This window comes from Nelumbo nucifera, chromosome 6 (assembly GCF_055504915.1).
Source record: "Nelumbo nucifera cultivar China Antique chromosome 6, China Antique-T2T, whole genome shotgun sequence".
NCBI classification, from domain to species: Eukaryota; Viridiplantae; Streptophyta; class Magnoliopsida; order Proteales; family Nelumbonaceae; genus Nelumbo; species Nelumbo nucifera.
Window position 1 is genome coordinate 32,895,948 of NC_142654.1, and position 19,905 is coordinate 32,915,852.

A 19,905-nucleotide genomic window follows, 5' to 3' on the forward strand; every position below is an offset into this window, starting at 1 on the left:
TTTTGGGTTTTGAGTTTTGTGAAGAAGAAAATTGGTTCCAATTCCATTCAAGACCAAGTTTGGAGGTGTCTTCCAAGCCCATTTTTTATGAGGTTAAGTGTTGGAGTTAAGAATCTTTCTCCAATTCAAATTTCTTGATTCTTTATTATTCTTCTTCTCAGTTCAGATTTACAGTAATTTGGTGAGATCTAAACCTCTGTTTTTGTTGTATCCACTTTGCATTTGTAGATATTAATGTTGTATTTATGAGCCAAGGATTATTTACTTGATGTTTGTAAGTCTCTAGTTGCAAATAGAGTAGACTATTGTATCTATTAATTTCTGAATTAGTGGAAGACTTTTACTGATTATAGGTCTCATGGTTTTTTCCCAATTTTGGGGTTTTTCACGTAAAATTCTAGTGTGCTACTGTGTGGTGACTGTTGTCTATTTTTGTTACTTGGCTGAATTGTTTATTTATTATCATTATTGTTGGCAATACCCATTTCACACACACAAACTTATGGGAAAGGTTCTTGTTTTCCTAGGATTGGTTTTACACTCACCTCTGCTACTATAGTGTATCTTCCCCAACAATATTATATCTATCATTGAAGTTGGTTTAAATGTTCTATTTCCACTAAATTTTCATATGTTTAAGTTTTATACAAATTATTTTCAATTCATTTTGTTCATAAAATACATTATTAATTAAATTTATTTTTAGCTCATTAATAATATATAATATTTTGGTTATTTTAGTCTAATTTATTTATATTATTTAATATCCGATTACAATCCAAATTTGATTCGAATCAATTAGATATTCGATAGATATGATCCGATTTGGATTCGAATATTGACAAATCAAATTCGGATATGCCTATATCCAATTCAACTGATCCACTTGCAGCCCTACTTTGAAGGTTGAGGGCCAATAGAGAATTTTTGGACTGAATATGTTCACCAATTCACGTTCATTTTGTTGTTTTTGTTAAAACTTAAAAGGAAATAAGGTCAATTACTATTTTACCCAATCTTATGCTAACGTTCCAAGAATATTTTCAACACCATAGGATGTTATCCCCAACCATGGTTTTTAAAACCGGCTAGGACACCAAACTGGTCAGGGGTTTGGATACTAGGTCGAATGGTTTGACCATTTGAACTGAATAGTTGGCCCATTCTAACAAAAAATAAAAAAATAAAAAAAATGGTTATAACCGTTCGAACTGTTCAAACGGTTAACCGCTTGATTCACCGGTTTGCTGACCAAAATCAACAGTTTTTGGAGAAAATCCGGTTTTGGGGAAAAACGGAACCAGTCACTTGACGGTCCTGACCAGTTCTCAGTTTTTCCAATCCGACCATCTGGTCCGGTCCAGTTTTGAGAACCATGGCCCCAACAGCCAAAGTTTTTCCCCTTAGTCCTCATGAATTAAGATGTTTTTTATGGATTTCTCATGAATTAAGATGATAGATCCTTCCTTTAAAAAGTTTTACACTTAAATTATATTCCTACAAAAAAAATATTTAGGTTAAGAGCAAATTACAAAACTAAAATCAATTATACTAATGTCAATTTTATTTTATACGCTCTCATATTAGCCAAATGGTTTTCTACGAGACAACTTATTAATTTCAATTTTATATCATTGCCCTCCCCATTGTTATAGTATTTTCCTTTCTTTTTTATTTTTTGACATGGAAACAATAATTTGGAGATGAGCTAAGCCATGTACAAAGTTGCACAAGACATGAAGAGATTTTACAAAAAGAGGAAAGGAGAATTAATCCAAGCACAACACAATACAAACTTAATCAATATTGATGAAGGAGAATTTGGCTCTCCAATGACAACTTGCCACTTGGCACTTTCAAGCCAAGTTGGATACACTTTGGATACACCTTGGAGGGGTCCCTCGCATCCCGGGTGACCCGAAGCTGCATTAGGTCAAACCTAGCAACTTGACCAGGACCGATCTAGGGACCTCGGCATAGAAGGCTAACTTAATAGCAATCAAGCTTGGTACCTCAGCCTTAAGGGTGACCATCTCCCAAGACCTGACCGGCCCGATTGGGATCAATGGCCGACCTGATAAATATGAATACCGATCTACTTAGGAGAGAGTTATTGTCCCCGACTTCTCTGTGTCATGACGCTTGACCGCTAGGTCCGCCTCTCCACATCATTTGCTTTGGGGCTGATTGGATGAATGCTATTCCTTCACGTGGATCACATATTTCGGTCGAGAGATTACACTTAGACATGGTTGACGTGGCTTCTAGAGATTTCAAACATGTTACACAAAGCTCCCAGTTCCTTACGCCTATATAAAGGTATCCCCTCTCTCACTAAAGGTATGCGTGATTTAGATCTCAAAAATATAAATCACCATATACTCATCAATGACTTCAGCATTGGAGTGCCATCACCAGGAAAGCGTTCCTGACACTAATTACTTCTTTCTTGCAGTTTGGTCAAGCAACCTACTCAGTCTAGCATCCGAATTGTATTCCAACAAGGAGCATTAGATCGTGCATCACCAATTGGTGTTGTATATGGGAACTGCAACTAAAAGCCAAGTTCTCATATCCTTTGCGATATCACCAATGGCATCTTCAAGCTACACTAATAACAATACCGACAATGTCCTAGTTCACAGCATTGCACCAAGGGGCAGAACCAGCCCGTGACGAGCACTAAGAACCCAATGGTTATGATCAAGCAGATCAACATTCCCCTCACTTTGCCAAGCACTACAACTTCTTCGGGGATGAACCTCTCTCTACCCTCATTAAATGCGCCTTTCCCAACAGTCGAGCCGTCAATGGTTCCCACCGGGATCAGTGGCCAACAATTTTATGAGTTGATGCAATACATCCTATGGATTTGCATATGCAAACATGGAAAGGTCATTGGGCAGCAATGGCCGTAATGCTCTACCAGTTCGGACCCAGCACGCCAATGCCACAAGCACCTTACTAGCAACAGCAGTAGTTCATCAGCCCTTTCCCCACTCCAGCGGTGAATGAGAATTTGAACCAACTCCCCGGTGACCAAAATCAGAACCAGGAATGCAATCAACAGTGCATGCAGAACTTAGAAGCTTGGGATTCCACAACATCTGAGGGAACCAATTGAGCTAGCTTCACTATTGACCCCGCCAATACTAATACAGTAGAGGGGTCTCGAAGGAGATGTCGCAAATGCTCCCGGTGCAACGTGGGAAGAACACACTTCACCCCAAATGAGGATAAGGACATGAAGAAGGGGGAGGTGGTCACCACTTCCTCTACACTGATCGTCACTTGAGTATCACCTTTGGTGGCCAAGATCCTTGCGGCACCCCTTCCCAAGGGACTTCAAGGCCCCCAACCTCGAGTCCTACGATGGCACCACCAATCTAGACAACCATGTCGACTGTTTTCAAGCCTGTGCATGGCATTTCCTACCAATTTCCAAGGCATAGCTTAGTTGTGATATTCAAGGTTAGTAGCAGGATCGATCAAGACTTGGAACCTGTTCACAACACACTTTGTGATGTGCAAACGATGCCCAAATTCACAAACCTGCCTCTTGAATGTGGTCCAACGGGGTGATGAGTCACTCAATAACTACATCGAAAGGTTTAATTTGGAGTGGCTTCAAATGCCGAACCTCAATCCTACAGTCCATATCACCGCGACAGTCAATGGCATCTAACATTGAAAGTTGCATTGGGAGGTCAAGTTGAACCCCCCACTTCAATGGAATAGTTCATTGACCAAGCAACCAAGTTCACCAAGGAAAAAGAAGCGATCGGATCCCAGGCTAACCTAGGTGAAAAGAGGAAGAGAATGTAGGATGACCAGAGTAGTAATAAGCAAAGAAAGAGAAGCAAGTCATTGCAAAGATGCAACAGGTCACTGTCCAGGTGTAGTAGATCTCCCTGTCGTAGGAGCAAAACTCGTTGGCGTAGTAATAGGAGTTTGGGCCGATGTTCCCAAGATCTACCCTTCTAGACCCGAAACTACACCCCCTTGAATGCAAAAAAGAGGGGAAATATTGATGGAGATCAAGTCAGTGGAATATGTGAAGGGGCCACCTTGTATGAAGGGAGATCTTGCCAACCGCAACAACAATATACAGTGTCACTTACACTAGGACACCGGGCACGACACGGAGAACTGTCGTGACCTCAAGTACAAGATCGCGGAGCTGATCAAGAGAGGTTACTTGAAGTAGTTTATTAAATAGGCTGATTGAGACTGACCAGTTGAGTAGCCGAGGAGAGAAGATGTCCCGCCGAGGAAAGCTGCTGGTGTTGATTACAACTCAAAAACGTATAAAATTTCTTCTAGAGGAACACAGTCAATCACTTTGGACTCCTACGTGTGTTGATCTGTTGATCTCTGACAATGATAAACAATTCAAAGACATTAAGTTACAGAACTAGTGCACCGAGATGGGGATCCAACAGAATTTCATCGTAATATCTCTCCCACAGGAAAACAGTCAGGCCAAAGAGACCAATAGGGAAATACTGTATGACCATCGTAGTATCGCTTTGGCTTTCTCGATCTAAACGGTTACGTGTAGATGAGTTGCCCCAGTGTTTTATGGGCTTACTGTATGACCATCAAGACAACAATGGGTGAGACTCCGTTTAACCTCATGTACAAGATTGAGATTGTCATCCCCACTGATATCAAGGTGCCAACCTCGCGATCAAAGGCATACAAATAGGAAGCAAATGACAATGAGCCGTGGAAGAGGTTCGTGACCAGGATTATATCTGAATTGTGACTTATTAGCAACATGTAGTTCAGTACAATAATGCGAGAGTCAGACGACACCAATCTCGAGTTGGCGACCTGGTACTCTAGAAGGTTATGATACCTGAGTCCGGCGTCAGAAAGCTATGTCGCAACTAGGAAATACCCTATTGAGTATGTAGGATAATCCATATAGGAAAGTAGGAACTCAAAACTCTAGAAGGGAGGTAGGTCCCCCACACATGCAATGTTAAGAACTTCAAAAGAAATGATGGGTGAGGACTTTCTAAGTTTCGAACTGCATACGACCAAATTAGTAGTTTCCCGAGCTTGGCATCTCACTTCAGTGACCTGGTCAAATCATCCTCAACTTTAAGGCAATAATTCAAGACAAAGGGAAGGCCAAAATCGCTTTTAACTCTAAGACCCCCTTAAGCCGACTTTGATACAGATCGGTCGATCTCATTATAAATATTTCAGCCATAGTCAAAATCTCAAGAGAAGGCCAAACTAATCTCAGCTTTGAGGCCCCCTTAAGCCGACCTCGACATAGGTTGAGCCTACTCTAAGCAGTTCATTTTACGATTTTACTTGGACAAAATTTCAAAGAGGGTGGTTCGCTCTTTGCGTCTCGGCCCCCAGGCAGTTCGATTTATATGTTTAAAACTTAGCCATTTTCTCTAAGATAAAGAAACACAACAAATGGAAAAAGAAATATTCCATTAATCAAATGAAACAACTTACAAAAAAAGGAAAAATGAGCAGTTCAATTTTTTTCGAGCACGCAGGCTCGGGAAAAATCCAGTTAGAAGGAAAATATAGGCAACTACTCCCTAACGCCCTCGTTGTCATTGGCCGAGGATGAAGTCAACATGAAGACTTGGTCTCTTTCTCCATACAAGAGGTAAAATTACATCATCGATCACTCACCAGCTCTATTTTCATTCAGTAGAATGCAAAGAGTTGCGAGATCCATGGAATACCAAAAGGTTACGAGGCCCATGGCCTCAACGTGCAAGGTCATATAATGAAATACAACTACTGTGTAGCATTGAGATCCCGTGACATCCTGATAACTTGCAAGGTAAGATGGGTTGCGACGCCAACCTTGCAAACTTGATCTTTGCACCTTTGCGAGGTTCCAATATGTTTGTAGTCCCCACCTCCACATGAGAAGGGAAATCTAATAAATCTCCCCCTCTTGACTCATCAGGAGGATTGAGCGATTTCTAAACTTGTTGATCTTCTACAGATTTTGTATTTTTCTTTCTATAGCGTCTTAGTTATCATATTCAAACCATTCTTGTTGATATGAATCTTTTCCAGATGCAGGTTCCAAAACATCCCCTTACCTAATGATATTTAATTTTAATGTGCTTGGACTTCGAATGAAAGCTCAAGTTCTTGTTCAAGTAGATGTCACTCTAATTATCACAATAGACAATATGCTTTTTTCTATTTCAGCCCAAACACCTTTGGAAGAGCCCTTTCAACATAGACTTGTCTTTTCCAAAGCTCAAACACCTTTGGAAGAGCCCCATAAATACCTGAAAACCTATTTCATTACAGCCCAATATTTCCTACCTAACAACTTCAACTGCATGTGCGAGATTCGACCACTTTAGACCATGACATACATTAAACTACCAACTGCTAAGGCATTGGGAATTTCCCTCATTTCTTCCTTTTCCTTCTTAGTGGTAGGGCATTGCTTGGAGCTTAGTTTGAAATGCCATGCCAAAGGAGTCCCAGCTTTGTCCATGTTGAATCTTATAAGAACTTTTTCGATGTATATGTTTAGTGACAACCCACAACTTTTTCACCTTAATGTCACATGAGGGTCTCAAGTTTTTCATCACAAAGGCTTTGCTCAATTCCCTTTTTAACCTGTCAATCTTGTTTGTGTCTAGTTCAACAATCAGCGTGTCATTCACATAAAGTAAAAAAACAGATGATAAGTCATCATCGAAAAACCTCTTCAAAAACACTTTTGAAATAATCAAACTTCTTGTACTCTTTGTGAAACAGATATTCCTTTCACTTGGCGTTCAACTTCAAAATCCAATCCGAGTTCAACTAGGTGATTGCAAACTTCGATTGTTATAAACTTGTAAGGTCGGGTGGAATGCTCCAAGTCCAACTAGCTGGATTGAAAACTCTATTTTATAATATTTTGGATGATAGTTAATGAATAGTTCTTTTACCTATCGAATAAAAACGTTATTAACGTCCACTATCACAAGAAAACACAAAGGATTTCTTATCAAGTGTGAACACTTAGATAACCCGTCTCAGCAAATTTAGTCATGAAAGAAAATACAAAGGCGGTAGTAATGTTGGAAAGAAGCTTTGACCTTATAGGGAAAGGCTCAACTTTCCAGTTCAGATCTTCTCCCACCATAACGCTTCTAACATGTCCCAACCGGAACATCTCCCCATGAATGACGCAGATCTAAACTACAATGGAGATATTCCCAATGTACGGCTATTAACAAAACACTCCAAACAAGCCATTGCAGCCGTACATTGGAAATATCTCCATTGTAGTTTAGATTTGCTTCATTCATGGGGAGATGTTCCGGTTGGGACATGTAGAAAGCGTATGGTGATAGCAGATCTGAACTGGAAAGTTGAGTCCTCCCTAAAAGGTCAAAGCTTCTTTCCAACATTACTACCGCCTTTGTATTTTCTTATCATGACTATGAATCTCCATATGAAAGCTTTAACTAAATTATCGATAGGGCATATCGTATTGTATGTTTGGTTAGAGTTTGAAGAAATGTAATGTTACTAATACATGATGTGACAGGCCCTCCTGTCAGTTTGTCAGATAGAAAATTAAAATAATAATAATAATAATAGTTTTGTTCAAATGATTGCACATCGAGAGTATTGATACTTTGAACCTTCATATAAGTTGCAGTTGCAGCAGCATACTGCCTATTTGATAAGATTGATAAAAAAAATTACTTGGAAGGATTGACATTAATAATATAAAGAAATTATAAAGGTACTCTTTTACAATCCACTAAACAACATTTATAACAATTTATTAACAATTCCACAAAAAGGAAAAAGAAAACCTTTGCTTTCTTGAGTAGCCATAAATTAAACAATCTGTGAAAAATAGAAACTAGGGGTGAATTCTTCATGAACAAGAAAGGGTTTCGACTTAAACCTGTCTCTGCTGCATTGGAACCCGAAGGTATTATTTCACTTGCAATTTGCTGTAGTTATCTGCAGCTATCGATAATGACTGTATTGAAACTGGGAATCCTGGACCCATCTGCATATTGATATCATCACATCAAATACTTGATGAAAGCAAATTATGGATAAACAATGGATTACTTAAACACTGTCTATACCAAACCTATCATATTTGACAATAGATTATTTAAAAATTAACCACTATAATACTGTCGCCTATTTGAATTGTGAATTGTCTTTGCTGGTCTATTGATGCATGCAATACGAGGCTTCACATAACACCAAGGAGCAGAGACTCATTTAGAGATGGTTTCCAATGTTAGCTTTTGGAACCAAATCTATCACATTTGACAATATATTCTTTAAAAATTAAAAGAAAAAAAAAATCAATTACTACAACACTGTGCCTATTTGAAATGTGAATTGTCTTTGCTGGTCTATTGATGCATGCAATATGAAGTTTCTAACACCAAGGAGCAGAGATTTAGCCTTTGTCCTAATATGCTATTTCATATGCTTATTTGTCTTATAAATGTTTGTATTGGTTTACGTGCAAGCCAACCGTTAGGGGAAGCCTCATTTTAATATTTCCCCCAATATAAAGGTGTTTATTTACTGTTCTGCTTATGTGGCACCTAGTGGCACCTAACTGTCAACAAATACCAGAAAAAATGTTTATCAACCACTTTTTCTTGGCTTTGAAAACAAATCAAGTACAAACATTTATTTAATAAGCGAAAGCCATACCAAACATACAATTATTTAGAGATGGTTTCCAATGTTAGCTTTTGGATGGCCATTTGAAGAGAGAATTTCCTTGGTTGGATATTCATTGAATAAATGCATACAAGGGGTGATTCGCAGTGTGAGGTTTGGAATAACTTATGACTGCCTCACAGGCCCCACTTTACGTGACCCATATTGGCCCCTGACATGCCTTTATAAAGCAATCCCTAACCCCCCTGCTCCCCCCACCCAAAAAAAAAAAAAAAAAAATCCTACCTGCATATACTGACGGCTCTTTTTAGTGCAGATTGCTTTACCACTCACCCTCACATCTCCACCATGCAGTCTCTGAATCACTAGATTCCTGCATCATAGCACAATCAGATCTTCTGTCTTCCTAACCATCTTAGGAGAAAATTCCTGTTTATCGGATCTCATCAGATCCCTATAAATAAATCCCCTACCAGATCTTTCCCTTCAGCAAAGATTCCGAGAGCCATCTCTGTCATGACTCATGATTGACATGTGTCCTCTTCCCTACCAGATCCTTCCTCCTCTCTTTGGCACCCTCTATAATGGGATCAAAGCTTCCACAATTATCTGCAAGTAGACATGTGTCCTCCCTTGAAGCTTGAGCAGGTCTTGCATCTCCGACACAGTGACACTTGCCTGTCTCCTGCCTTGCCCATATTTAGAATGCACATATGATCAAAATTCTGCCATTTCAGTGCTTTCTAGTCCATGATAAGGATGCAGAGAGCTCACCAATGGCCAACATGGCCCTGGAACATGCAGCCAGGCGAACATTACACAGCAATCTACAACTTAGCCAGGAGTGGTACTAGAACATCTGACACTGGGTGAACTCATCTATCTACCAGAACATCAATGCCATCTATCTACTAGAACCCATCTTCCTCGGATTGGAAGATGAATAGGAAGAAACCTCTTCCTAAATTGCTCAAGGCCAAGAGCGGGAGACCTCCCCAGTCCACACACACATTTTTCTATGTTGTCACTCCCTGGAAAAGCTTCAACTACAAGGCAACAACGAAAAAAAAAAAGAATCTCTTTCTTCAACACAACTGCTTCTGATTAGCACCCTCATAGACATTCGATACTCCTATTTGACAGCGGCATCCATCATGTGGAATCATTATAATCTAAGATGAACAGGTGTCAAGGATTGAACTGAGGACAGGAGCTTTTAGGTTCTAACTCATTCCAGCCAGACCAGCCAATCAGACCAGTAAAACCATAAACTGGTCCTCTAGCCAGTTCGATCATATACTGAAAATAGTGATTCATGAAAAACTAGCCAAAACAGGATGACCAGCCGGTTTAACCAGAAAACTGGTGAACCGGTACCAGTTTTATAAAATCGCCTGGGCCATAACATGAATATAAACTTCAAAATTTTGATAACAAGATTTGAACCCAAGACATCTTGTATGTATTGTCTTGCTACCATTAACCCATCGCTTTGTTTGCATTTATTTGTGCCTCTTTAATGTACTTATCAATTTAATGCACATATTTCAAGGAAAATGTGAGTTGAGAGACTAGAACCCTAGTCATTTATTTTAAAAACTTAAAAAATAAGTCGTATCCACCACATGCAAGTGTAATGATATTTGTGAAATATATATGTAGTGTTTATATGACCTATAAAATATATATGCATATGCCACACCATCATGGTTCAACCTCCGGTTTGACCACAGTTGAACCTCTGACTTGTGAATTGCTCTCTTTTCTAGTTTTATGCCTGGTCCAGTTCTTTGAACATTATATGATTATTTGGAAAAGGACAAGTCCAAGAACTTACATTTATTTTTTTTCTTCTGTACCCTCGTCAATGTTGTTACATAAAACAGGTTATATAATTATAATTTATTAAAAGAAGGGGAAAATGACTCTCAGCTAATGGGCTTACCGTGCTGCACAAAGTGAAGGAGTTCACATAACCAGCATACTTGGAAGCTGCAAAAGAATATAATAATGTGAATCACATCAGCTGATCAAGAAAATAAATATGAATCACATCATAAAACAAGATCTCAAAATCAATTCCCTATTCAACAGATGTGACTGTGAGGATGGATAGGATAATAAAAAATTTATATACAACATTCAGATATATGGATATTAACAATTAATTACTTCAAATTAATTTTGGCAGGAGCTATTACATTGATGACAAGTAGTTGAAATAAAGGAATGCTGTCTCCAAAAAAAATGCTGTGTACTATAATCAGAGCTTACTTAAGTTCGTTTTTTATTAGAAACACTAACTTCATTAAAAAGATCTCAAAATACAACTGTCACCCCTAGTGTAGGGGTTTGAAACACAATTAGTTACAACACTGCCCAGAACATATTCCCCCTAACAGTCCCCTGTTTTGCTAAGGTATCCACTAATCCATTAGCTGATCTTCTTGTCCACTTGAAGCAAGTACCAATCTCCCTTGTTAGGCTGACAATTTCCCTCACCAATTGTATATATATCCCTTGTTAGGCTTACATAATGTTCATTTTGAATAACTATCAGATATTAAAACTGATATTCCTGAGATTTTTCTGCTCCATTTACTCCAAGTATTTTTTGTGCTAGCAAGGTTGATCGAAAGAGGTACAAGTGGTATAGTTTTTTTCCCACTTTTTGGTGACTGATACTGAGAACCCCATTAAAGAATGAGGAAAGGCTTTCAATAGGATCTACCCGCCCCCAGGAAAACAAAATGCAGTAACCATGTTAACAGGAACTGTAATAGATGAGTCCCCAACCCCAATCAGAGCAAGCTCATTGGCAACAAAAATGCAAACTACTATAAAATCATATTAACTTTCATTTCCTATATTTTTAAATCTGGCATATTAGATTACCATTTTTCAATTTATGCACAGATTTATTGATGTTGTCAAATTATAAGAATTGGTGAATCCAACTTCATATGGAGCTAATTATTCTTTGTCCTGATTCTCCTGAATCAACTGTGCATTCTAAATGGTTCATTTGGTGTGCACAACTGTATATATTGACATCAATAAGTGGTCTGTGGAATGATTTTGCTGTTCACAACACTGAGATTCTTAACAAAACTCAAATTCATAAATAACAAAAGAAAATAATAAACACAATATGTATACTAACTCTTCTTTAAGCCAACAGGCTTTGCAAGCAAGAGTGCATTCACAAATGCACCAACATTTTCGCGTAGAGCCTCCTCTGAAAAATTTACCTGTAAATGACAATTAATTACATGAGAGAAGAAAATAATTGCATAAAAAACCACATAAAATGAAATCCTAAACGATAATTGAGTAATAATAAGCATTGCTTCTACCAGAGAGGAATTTGGAGACTTTTTAGTTGATGATGTGGCTAGATGATCAATATAATATTGCAAGATCATCAATCCACAGGCAGGTTACCTAATAAAATTGCTTCCCCCTTGCACATTTTTAGTTAGTAGTTACAGCTCAAGTGGAAGAAGCTTTTAAAGATCATAAGAGGGAGATTGTTTCAACATTTTCATGTCTTATTGGCATTGGAGATCAATTAAGGCAAAGCTCCTGGTAATATCACATGGGCTAAAGTTTGGAGGCAATGTCCAAAAATCATAATCGTATTGCAAATCATAGAGAAAGTTGAATCGAATCAAATCATGAAACGTATCATAAATCATAAGATTATTTCTATTTCTTACAAACTAATCAAAAATTAAATATAGGTATGCTAAAAGACTAAATATATGTAGAAAAGTGTTATTTAAGTCATATCTACCATCTATGTACCTAAAATAATAAACTTACCACTTATACAGTAAGAGTCTAAGATGATATAATCAAGTTTGACTTGAAAGCCAAATAATCCACATACAATAGCTCTTTATCCAACACATGACAGAAAATAAACTCAATATATATTATATAGTCTTAAATAATGTAAACATATCAGTTTCTAGTAAGGTCTTTAAAACAAGTCACCCTTGACAAAACTAATAAGCAAAATAAAATGATAAAGTATACAACTAATTCTTAATTGAATTGATTTGAATCACAATGAATCGCACAATACATATAAAATCGTAAGATTTATGAATCAAAATGTACAATTCAAACAAAATTCAAAAGATTTTTGCAGAAAAGGATTCAGACAAAAATTCAAATTGAAACCCCTAGGATTCATGACTCAAATAGTGAATCGTATCATAAATTGTAAGATTTTAAGTTTTAACAACATTGATTGGAGGTGGAGGAAATTTCAGATGTGTTGCTGGTTGGATCAGTGAGAGGAGATGAAAGCCCCTGTTTCTCTTCAACATCATACCAGAGAAGCCAGATCATTGGTTTCCAAATTGAACATCTCATCCAACATCAAGACTTCTAGTCAATTCATTGGTTGACAGTTCAGCAAAGAACATACAGGGAGAATGAGGTTGTATTATGGAGTAGTCTCTTCCAAGATAGCATTATGTGATTTTGTTGACCGTATTATTCTCAGCTAATATTAGTTAGTTTCCCTTGATTTCAGCAAAGAATGTTTAAGTCTTGTCCCTCTTTTTATTAGGACTTGACATTTGCATCTTCATTTTTCAATTTTTTTCAATATATTTCTATTATTAATACACCAAGAGAGAAAAAGAAGCATGTGTGCTAATCTCCGGTTGAAAGGATTAGGGTACCTTGTGGAATCAATGTGTTTGAGCCTGAGAGATAAGAGGGGGAAACCTAAGAGAAAGATGTCAATCTCAGAAGGAACCTCCCAAAAATATGAAATAAAAAATCAAACTATTTTTTTGAAAAATAAAAAATAAAATTTTATTAATAAAAAAAAAAAGAGAAACTGGTTACAACTCAATAGGGGTGCTAAGGTAAAACCCAAACCAACTAGACTACAAAGACACAACAAACACAAAGAAAACAGAGACCCCCCCAGCAAAAAACAGCAGTCATTAGCTTCAAACATCTCATCATGCCCCAGTGTTTTAAAAGCGCAAGGCACAAAAAAAGCGCAAGGGCCATTTTGTGCTTAAGGCGCAAGGCGCAAGGCGAGGCGTGTGCCTTTTTTGAGGCAAGGCGCAAAATTAAAAAAAAATCAAAAAATTATAAAACATAATATTAATAAAAATATAAACTTAAGTTTTAAAATAAATGTCTTAAAAAACCTATTATCTAAAATTAAAATACATAAATATAATATGTAAAGCATATTCAAATGAGAATTTAAAAATGAAATCAAACATATAAAACATTTTCAAGCATATAAAACCCACAATCTCTTTTTTTTTCTCAATTGCATCAAGTAGCTAATGTGACATATTACATTCCTAATTCTACGAGCCGCCTTTGTGCCACGCCCCTTGAGGCCAGCCCAAACAAGGCCATGTTAGGGTCTTAAATTCTTAGTTTTCACACAAAAATAATAATTTTATAGTTTTAATTGCTTTTAAGAAGATATTTTATTAGGATGAATGAATGGACAACATTACCAAATAGGGGATTCTTGAAGCTTCAGTGAGCAAGTGAACTAAGAATTTAAGTCCCTAACATGGCCTTGTTTGTGCTGGCCTCGAGAGGTGTGGCATGGGGGTCCAGGGCCCCGGCCCAACAGCCAGACTCAAAAAAAATGGAAAAGGTGGCAAATTTTCAAAAGACGCACGCTTGGGCTAAGGCACAAGGCGCACCAGGCATGCGCCTTTTGAATGGGCTGCCGCCTAGGCCTTGGGCGAGGCGCCTACCCTAAAATGCACCTCGCCTGTGTGCCTAGGTGCGCCTTTTAAATCATTGTCATGCCCGTCATCATCCTCGTCCCAAACTTTTCCTTCTTTCCGTAACAAGTTTTTCTTCATTTTCTCTTCCCTTTTACTCTTTTCAAAAACTTCAAAAGCTCTTCTAGCGAACCCCTCACCTCCCCAAAAATAGCTCTAAACTCTTGCCAAACCAAACCACCCTATCAACCAGGATTTTAATCCAATTCCGATCAATGTACAACTCTAATGAGGCGTGGGTAGGTGTGGGTAGGGTTCTTGTGGGTAGGAGATCTCAACTGCTCCTAATCTCCACTTTATGCCCTTCCTTCTTTCCATCTTGTTGAGACAAAGCGAGACAACTCTCAGCAGCTTGACTTCCCTCCTCCTTATCCCCTGATCCTGGCCTATCCTCTAGACCTTCCTTTTGTCGAAGTCAACATTATCTCCCCTACTACATCCGAAAGGTCCTCCCTCTTAATCTCCACTGTATGCCCTTCATTCTTTCCAGCTTGTTGAGACAAAGTGAGACAACTCTCAGCAGCTTGACTTCCCCCCTCCTTATCCCCCGATCCTGGCCTACCCTCCCGACCTTCCTTTCGTCGAAGTCAATGCTATCTCCCCTACTACATCTTGAAGGTCCTCCCCCCTCCTTTCACCACCCTTCTTCAAATCTATACCTTCTAATCTCTTCCTCCTGTAGACTCTCTTATATTTATTGGAAGGATCCTGCCCCAATCAATCCATCTTTTAGCCTTGAAAAAACCTTTGACACATGTACAAAATGAAACTTGCTTGTTTCTCGGGCTTTCTTCACCCCTTCTAGAGGTTCCGCAACTCCTTCATTGTTCACACTTCTTCTCCAACCTAGGTGGACTCCAATCCAACCAACTGAAACTTCAAACTTTTGGAGATCCTCGCACTATACTTACGAGTAGAATAAAAATGATTGAAAAGAACTGGTGGGGTTGTGGTGATTCTGATTTGGTTTGTTATTAAGGCTGAGGGGTGATATATGTTATCTTAGGCCCCACTTGATTCACTGCCAGAAGCAAGTTTCTGGCCATGGCAGACTAACTGAGACCAAGTAATGGCTGGAACGATATTTGGTTGGGCCCTTTAGTCTATTTCTATCTAGGACTGAACAAGAAATAAGGCCTTTTCTTGCCCAAATGCAGCATTCCCAAAACTTGCTTTGCACTTGGGTGGGATTAGGCAAGGAATGATTTATTGAGGGAACTATAACAAAAATATACCATGATGAATCTTTACTTGATAATGATGATCTAATCCTCCTTTTCTTATTCACAGAATAGGTTTTCTCCCACCTTTCCCTGCCTCTTCTTCTTTTTCTGTTTGTTTTGGTTTAAAGCCTTACACTTCTTGTATTCATCTCTTTCTCCTTCAATGAACTTTTTCTTTTTAATATCCACAAAAAAAAAGAGAATATGGTTCAACAATGGTCATCTACATGTATATTCACATGCTCCTAAATTCTTTCTGTCAAGTTACAAAATGTTCCATTAATATGAGTAAGAATGAAGATGTGCAAAAAGATGCTTAATGGTGTATTACTCATGATACTAGTAATACATTTAATTAATGTCATTATTAACTTAACAAAATAACTATACCTTCCCAAGGCCAACATGAACAATGGCAGTTTTATCAATTTTAAAATCTACCCGACCACGTTTTGCATCTCGTACAGCCCCAGCAACATCACTGGTCACAGAACCTAGCTATATGGTAGAACAAACAAATATAAAGCCATTATCTGTCCATCTATTTCAAAGGATTCAATAATAACAAGAATAACTTACTTTGGGGTTTGGCATCAGGCCACGTGGCCCAAGAATCCGTGCTATCTGGAATATGAAGATCACAAACTTTTGTTTAAAAAAAAAAAAGATGTGTTTAAGTTTAACCATAAAAATTGTATGAATGCTTCATATCTCAAACCTTTCCAAGACGGGGCATGAAAAGAGGAGTTGCAATACACTTGTCAAAGTTCAGCTTGCCACCTCCTGCAGGGTTCAAGTCCAGGAGTGAAGGTGTAGTTGAAGTTGAAGAAAAAAACATTTAAGATTTGCAGAATGAGTTAACTAGTAATGATAGCAAGAGTCATTCTCTTTCAGCATCAGGAATGACCATATAATGTTCAAGCATCATCATCTCAGACAGGAATGTGATGCCATATACCATAGGGTCAACTGACCACCCTAATGATTCAGTTAACTTCAAATTGCAATCAGGAGTTTTATGCATTGGAATGGCACAATACATATTCCATCTTGTTTTGTATAGGAGGTTTTCAGCCCCTACTACATCTTTGACATTTATTGGTGTCATCAGGCTTTACCTATAAAAAAAAAAGACAAATTATACTGGAATTGGAAGCGATGCACCTTTGCATCAAATATCCTTGACACTTATCAAACATCATAGTATAAAAAGAAAGTGGCTTATTACCTTTCCTGATCTCTTCAATAAGTTCATCCCCTCCAATTATATCTGCTCCTGCATCTCGAGCTTCATCTGCAGCTGTCCCTTCAGCGAATACTGCCACCCTGACAGTCTGGAAAATAATAGTTTCTTTTAGATCTATCAATCAACAATTAGTTTTTTTTTACATCAAGGAGATCTATGTTGGCTATTACAATTAGAAAAACCTAAATTGAAAAGTACCTTGCCAGTACCATGAGGCAGAGTTGCAGCACCTCGCACCATCTGTGGTTCAATTCAGATGTAAGTACCAAGTAATCCATTCAAATGATAAAGATTCTAATAGCTGAAAGATTTTAAAAGCATATCGTAGTCTTGCACACATTTTTATTCTTATTGGGGGGAGGGGGAGGTGGAGAGGAGGGAAGAGAATTCTTTCATTTCCTCTGTTGAGGAATGAACTTAGCCAGATTTACCACTTATTTTGTCATAGAATTACTGATTATTGTGTCTTATGCTTCAGTAAAAATATTTTCATTGTTGGAAAAAGGTAAAAAGAAAACCCCATTTATTTAAACTATATCATACTTCAGTCATTCATTCATAACATGGACACCCTATCTGCTTGTGGATAACTATGCTAGATGCAAATACTGGGAATACAAGACCATGGCAAAAATATGCTGCAATAAATCATATCAACAACTAGGGCTGTCAATGGACTCCAAGAGTTTGAATCCAATCTGATGTCACATCCAATCAGTTATCTCGGATTCAGATGATCCCTTTACATGATTGGATTGGATGTGAATTTAACTCCATCCAATCCCATTAAAATCTGAATCCAATTATATTATTATATATTATAACATTTACATAATTAAATAAAAACATAAAATATATAATTTTGTACGTTGTACTATATATAAATTTATATATAATAAAATTCAATATTTTTTTGCAACTGTAAGGTAAAGTATTTAATTAATATCAAAAGGACAAAATACAATAAAGCCCCTGTACAATGAGAAACTGAACAGACGATGTACAATCTGCCCAATACAGCCAAACACCCCCCCCCGAAACAAAAACTATCCACTCCTTGCAGAAAAGGAAATCAAAATAAAAAAAAAGAACAAGAATGTCTGTTTCTAAGCCTCTTTTAGCTAAAATCTCCTTGGTTAGGATGTTATCCAGCACTGCTGAGCAGACAAAAAAAATACAGTTTAGATGGTAAAGCCCTGATCCATATTCTGTCACTTGGAAAGGGAGAGGTATCCTCCCTTGACAAGCATTTAAAGAAAGATTTCACAGAAGAAGAACCCGATTTCTCAAAAAGCCATTTCCTTTTATCGTCCCCTACTCTAGTTGCCTTTGAGTCATATAGATTTCACAGAAAAAGAACCACCTCCCAGATGTTTAAGTTCCTCCGGAATTGAGGGTTCCATTTTTTTTTATCAATAACTGTGAAATTTCATTAGAGTAGAAAAATATAGTACACTGAATACAATAGACTGGTAAATTGGCAAGCATAGCCTTAATCAAAGTTACCCTTCCTCCCATAGTGATATAATTCTTTTTCCAAGCTGCCAACTTTCTTTCAAATTTCTCAATAACTGGGTACCAAAGTCAGCTTTCCCTAGGATTCCCACCCAAAGGTAAATCCAAATAAGTCATGTGCCAAGAACAAATAGAGCAGTCCAAAGAGTTTGCAATAGACTCAACTTCATTGTCAGCCAAATTGACCCCTACTACACAACTCTTTTCAAAATTGATCTTTAGATTGGAAACTCACTCAAAGTGTAATATTGGATCCTTAAGATTTCTCACTCTTCTCGGCTCGCTTCCCTCACAAAAAATGATAATATCGTCTGCAAACTGGAGATGAGTTACAGACACATTATTCCTTTCGATCTTCCAACCATCTATTACCCCTTCCCTATCTGCTTTTGATATCAATCTACTCAACACATCCGCCACCAAAGTAAAAATAAAAGGGGAAAGAGGATCACCTTGTCTCAACCCTCTACAGGCTGGATAAAAATCCTTAACCACCCCATTTACTAGAACAATGTAATGAACCGAAGTGAGGCAACAACTCATCTCGAGGTCCAACTTGCAAGCAAAGCCTTCTAAGTATCTCCAAGAGGAAACTCCAGTTCACCATATCATACGCCTTCTCGAGGTCCAACTTGCAAGCAAAGCCTTGGCCCCCCGATTTCCTCATATCCTCCACATAGTCATTTGCTATTAAGATTTGACCAGTTATCTACCTACCTTGTATGAAGGCACCTTGAGCTTGACACTAATGGGCATTTATTCAAGGGCCTAAAGTCTTTTGGGTGTTTAGCATCAATCTTTTTCGAAATGAGAACTAAGAAAGTGGCATTTATTCCAGGGCTTATAACATGTCTCTCTTCAAACTCCTTGAAAACCTCAACTGGATCCTCCTTAATTACTACCCAACAATCTTGGTAAAAGGCGATGGTAAACCATCTAGACCTAGTGCCTTTGATCTATCCATAGAGAACACCGCTTATTTAATTTCTTCTTCTTCAAAGCTCCTTTCCAGCCAGCCCGAAATGCTCTCGTCTAGCCTTGGCCACTCTAAGCCTTCCAGCCTCTCTCTAATGTTTACAGGTCCTCTCATCCTTGACTTGAAGTGATCCACGAAAATCCTTCTATCTCTTCTTGAGAGGAGAAAATTTCTCCATCAATTTCTAATTTTGTCACAAAATTTCTCCATCAATTTCTAATTTGGTCACGGAATTCTTTCTCCATCTCCCATTGAGCAATGCATGAAAATATTTGGTATTCCCATCACCTTCCTCGATCCACCTATGCCTTAACTTTTGCCTTCAAGAAATTCCCTCTATATAGAGAACTTCTTCCAATTCCTTTTTTTAGTTTCCATCTTGACTCCCTCTCCTATTCATTCATTGTTCTTTGGGCTTTCGTCTCATTCAAAGCCTCAATGCTTGAAAGTAAATTGCACTTATGCTCTTCTATTCTCCCAAACTGATCTTTGTTCCAT

The 19,905-nt window shown here is 37.9% G+C and overlaps 1 protein-coding gene across 1 annotated transcript in view; it reads right to left on the reverse strand.

Moving 5' to 3' along the window:
- Nucleotides 1-7,644: 7,644 nt before the first annotated feature.
- The window catches only part of LOC104606403 (Ribosomal protein L1p/L10e family), a 28,977-nt gene continuing 16,716 nt past the window's right edge, over nucleotides 7,645-19,905 (reverse strand). The window contains exons 3-10 of the mRNA XM_010271570.3: nucleotides 17,115-17,156; nucleotides 16,899-17,004; nucleotides 16,389-16,453; nucleotides 16,250-16,294; nucleotides 16,061-16,168; nucleotides 11,828-11,915; nucleotides 10,610-10,656; nucleotides 7,645-8,023 (exon numbers count right to left, since the gene is read on the reverse strand). Of these exons, the coding sequence (XP_010269872.1) occupies nucleotides 7,946-8,023; nucleotides 10,610-10,656; nucleotides 11,828-11,915; nucleotides 16,061-16,168; nucleotides 16,250-16,294; nucleotides 16,389-16,453; nucleotides 16,899-17,004; nucleotides 17,115-17,156 (579 nt within the window). The 3' untranslated portion in view covers nucleotides 7,645-7,945. The remainder of the gene's footprint in view (nucleotides 8,024-10,609; nucleotides 10,657-11,827; nucleotides 11,916-16,060; nucleotides 16,169-16,249; nucleotides 16,295-16,388; nucleotides 16,454-16,898; nucleotides 17,005-17,114; nucleotides 17,157-19,905) is intronic.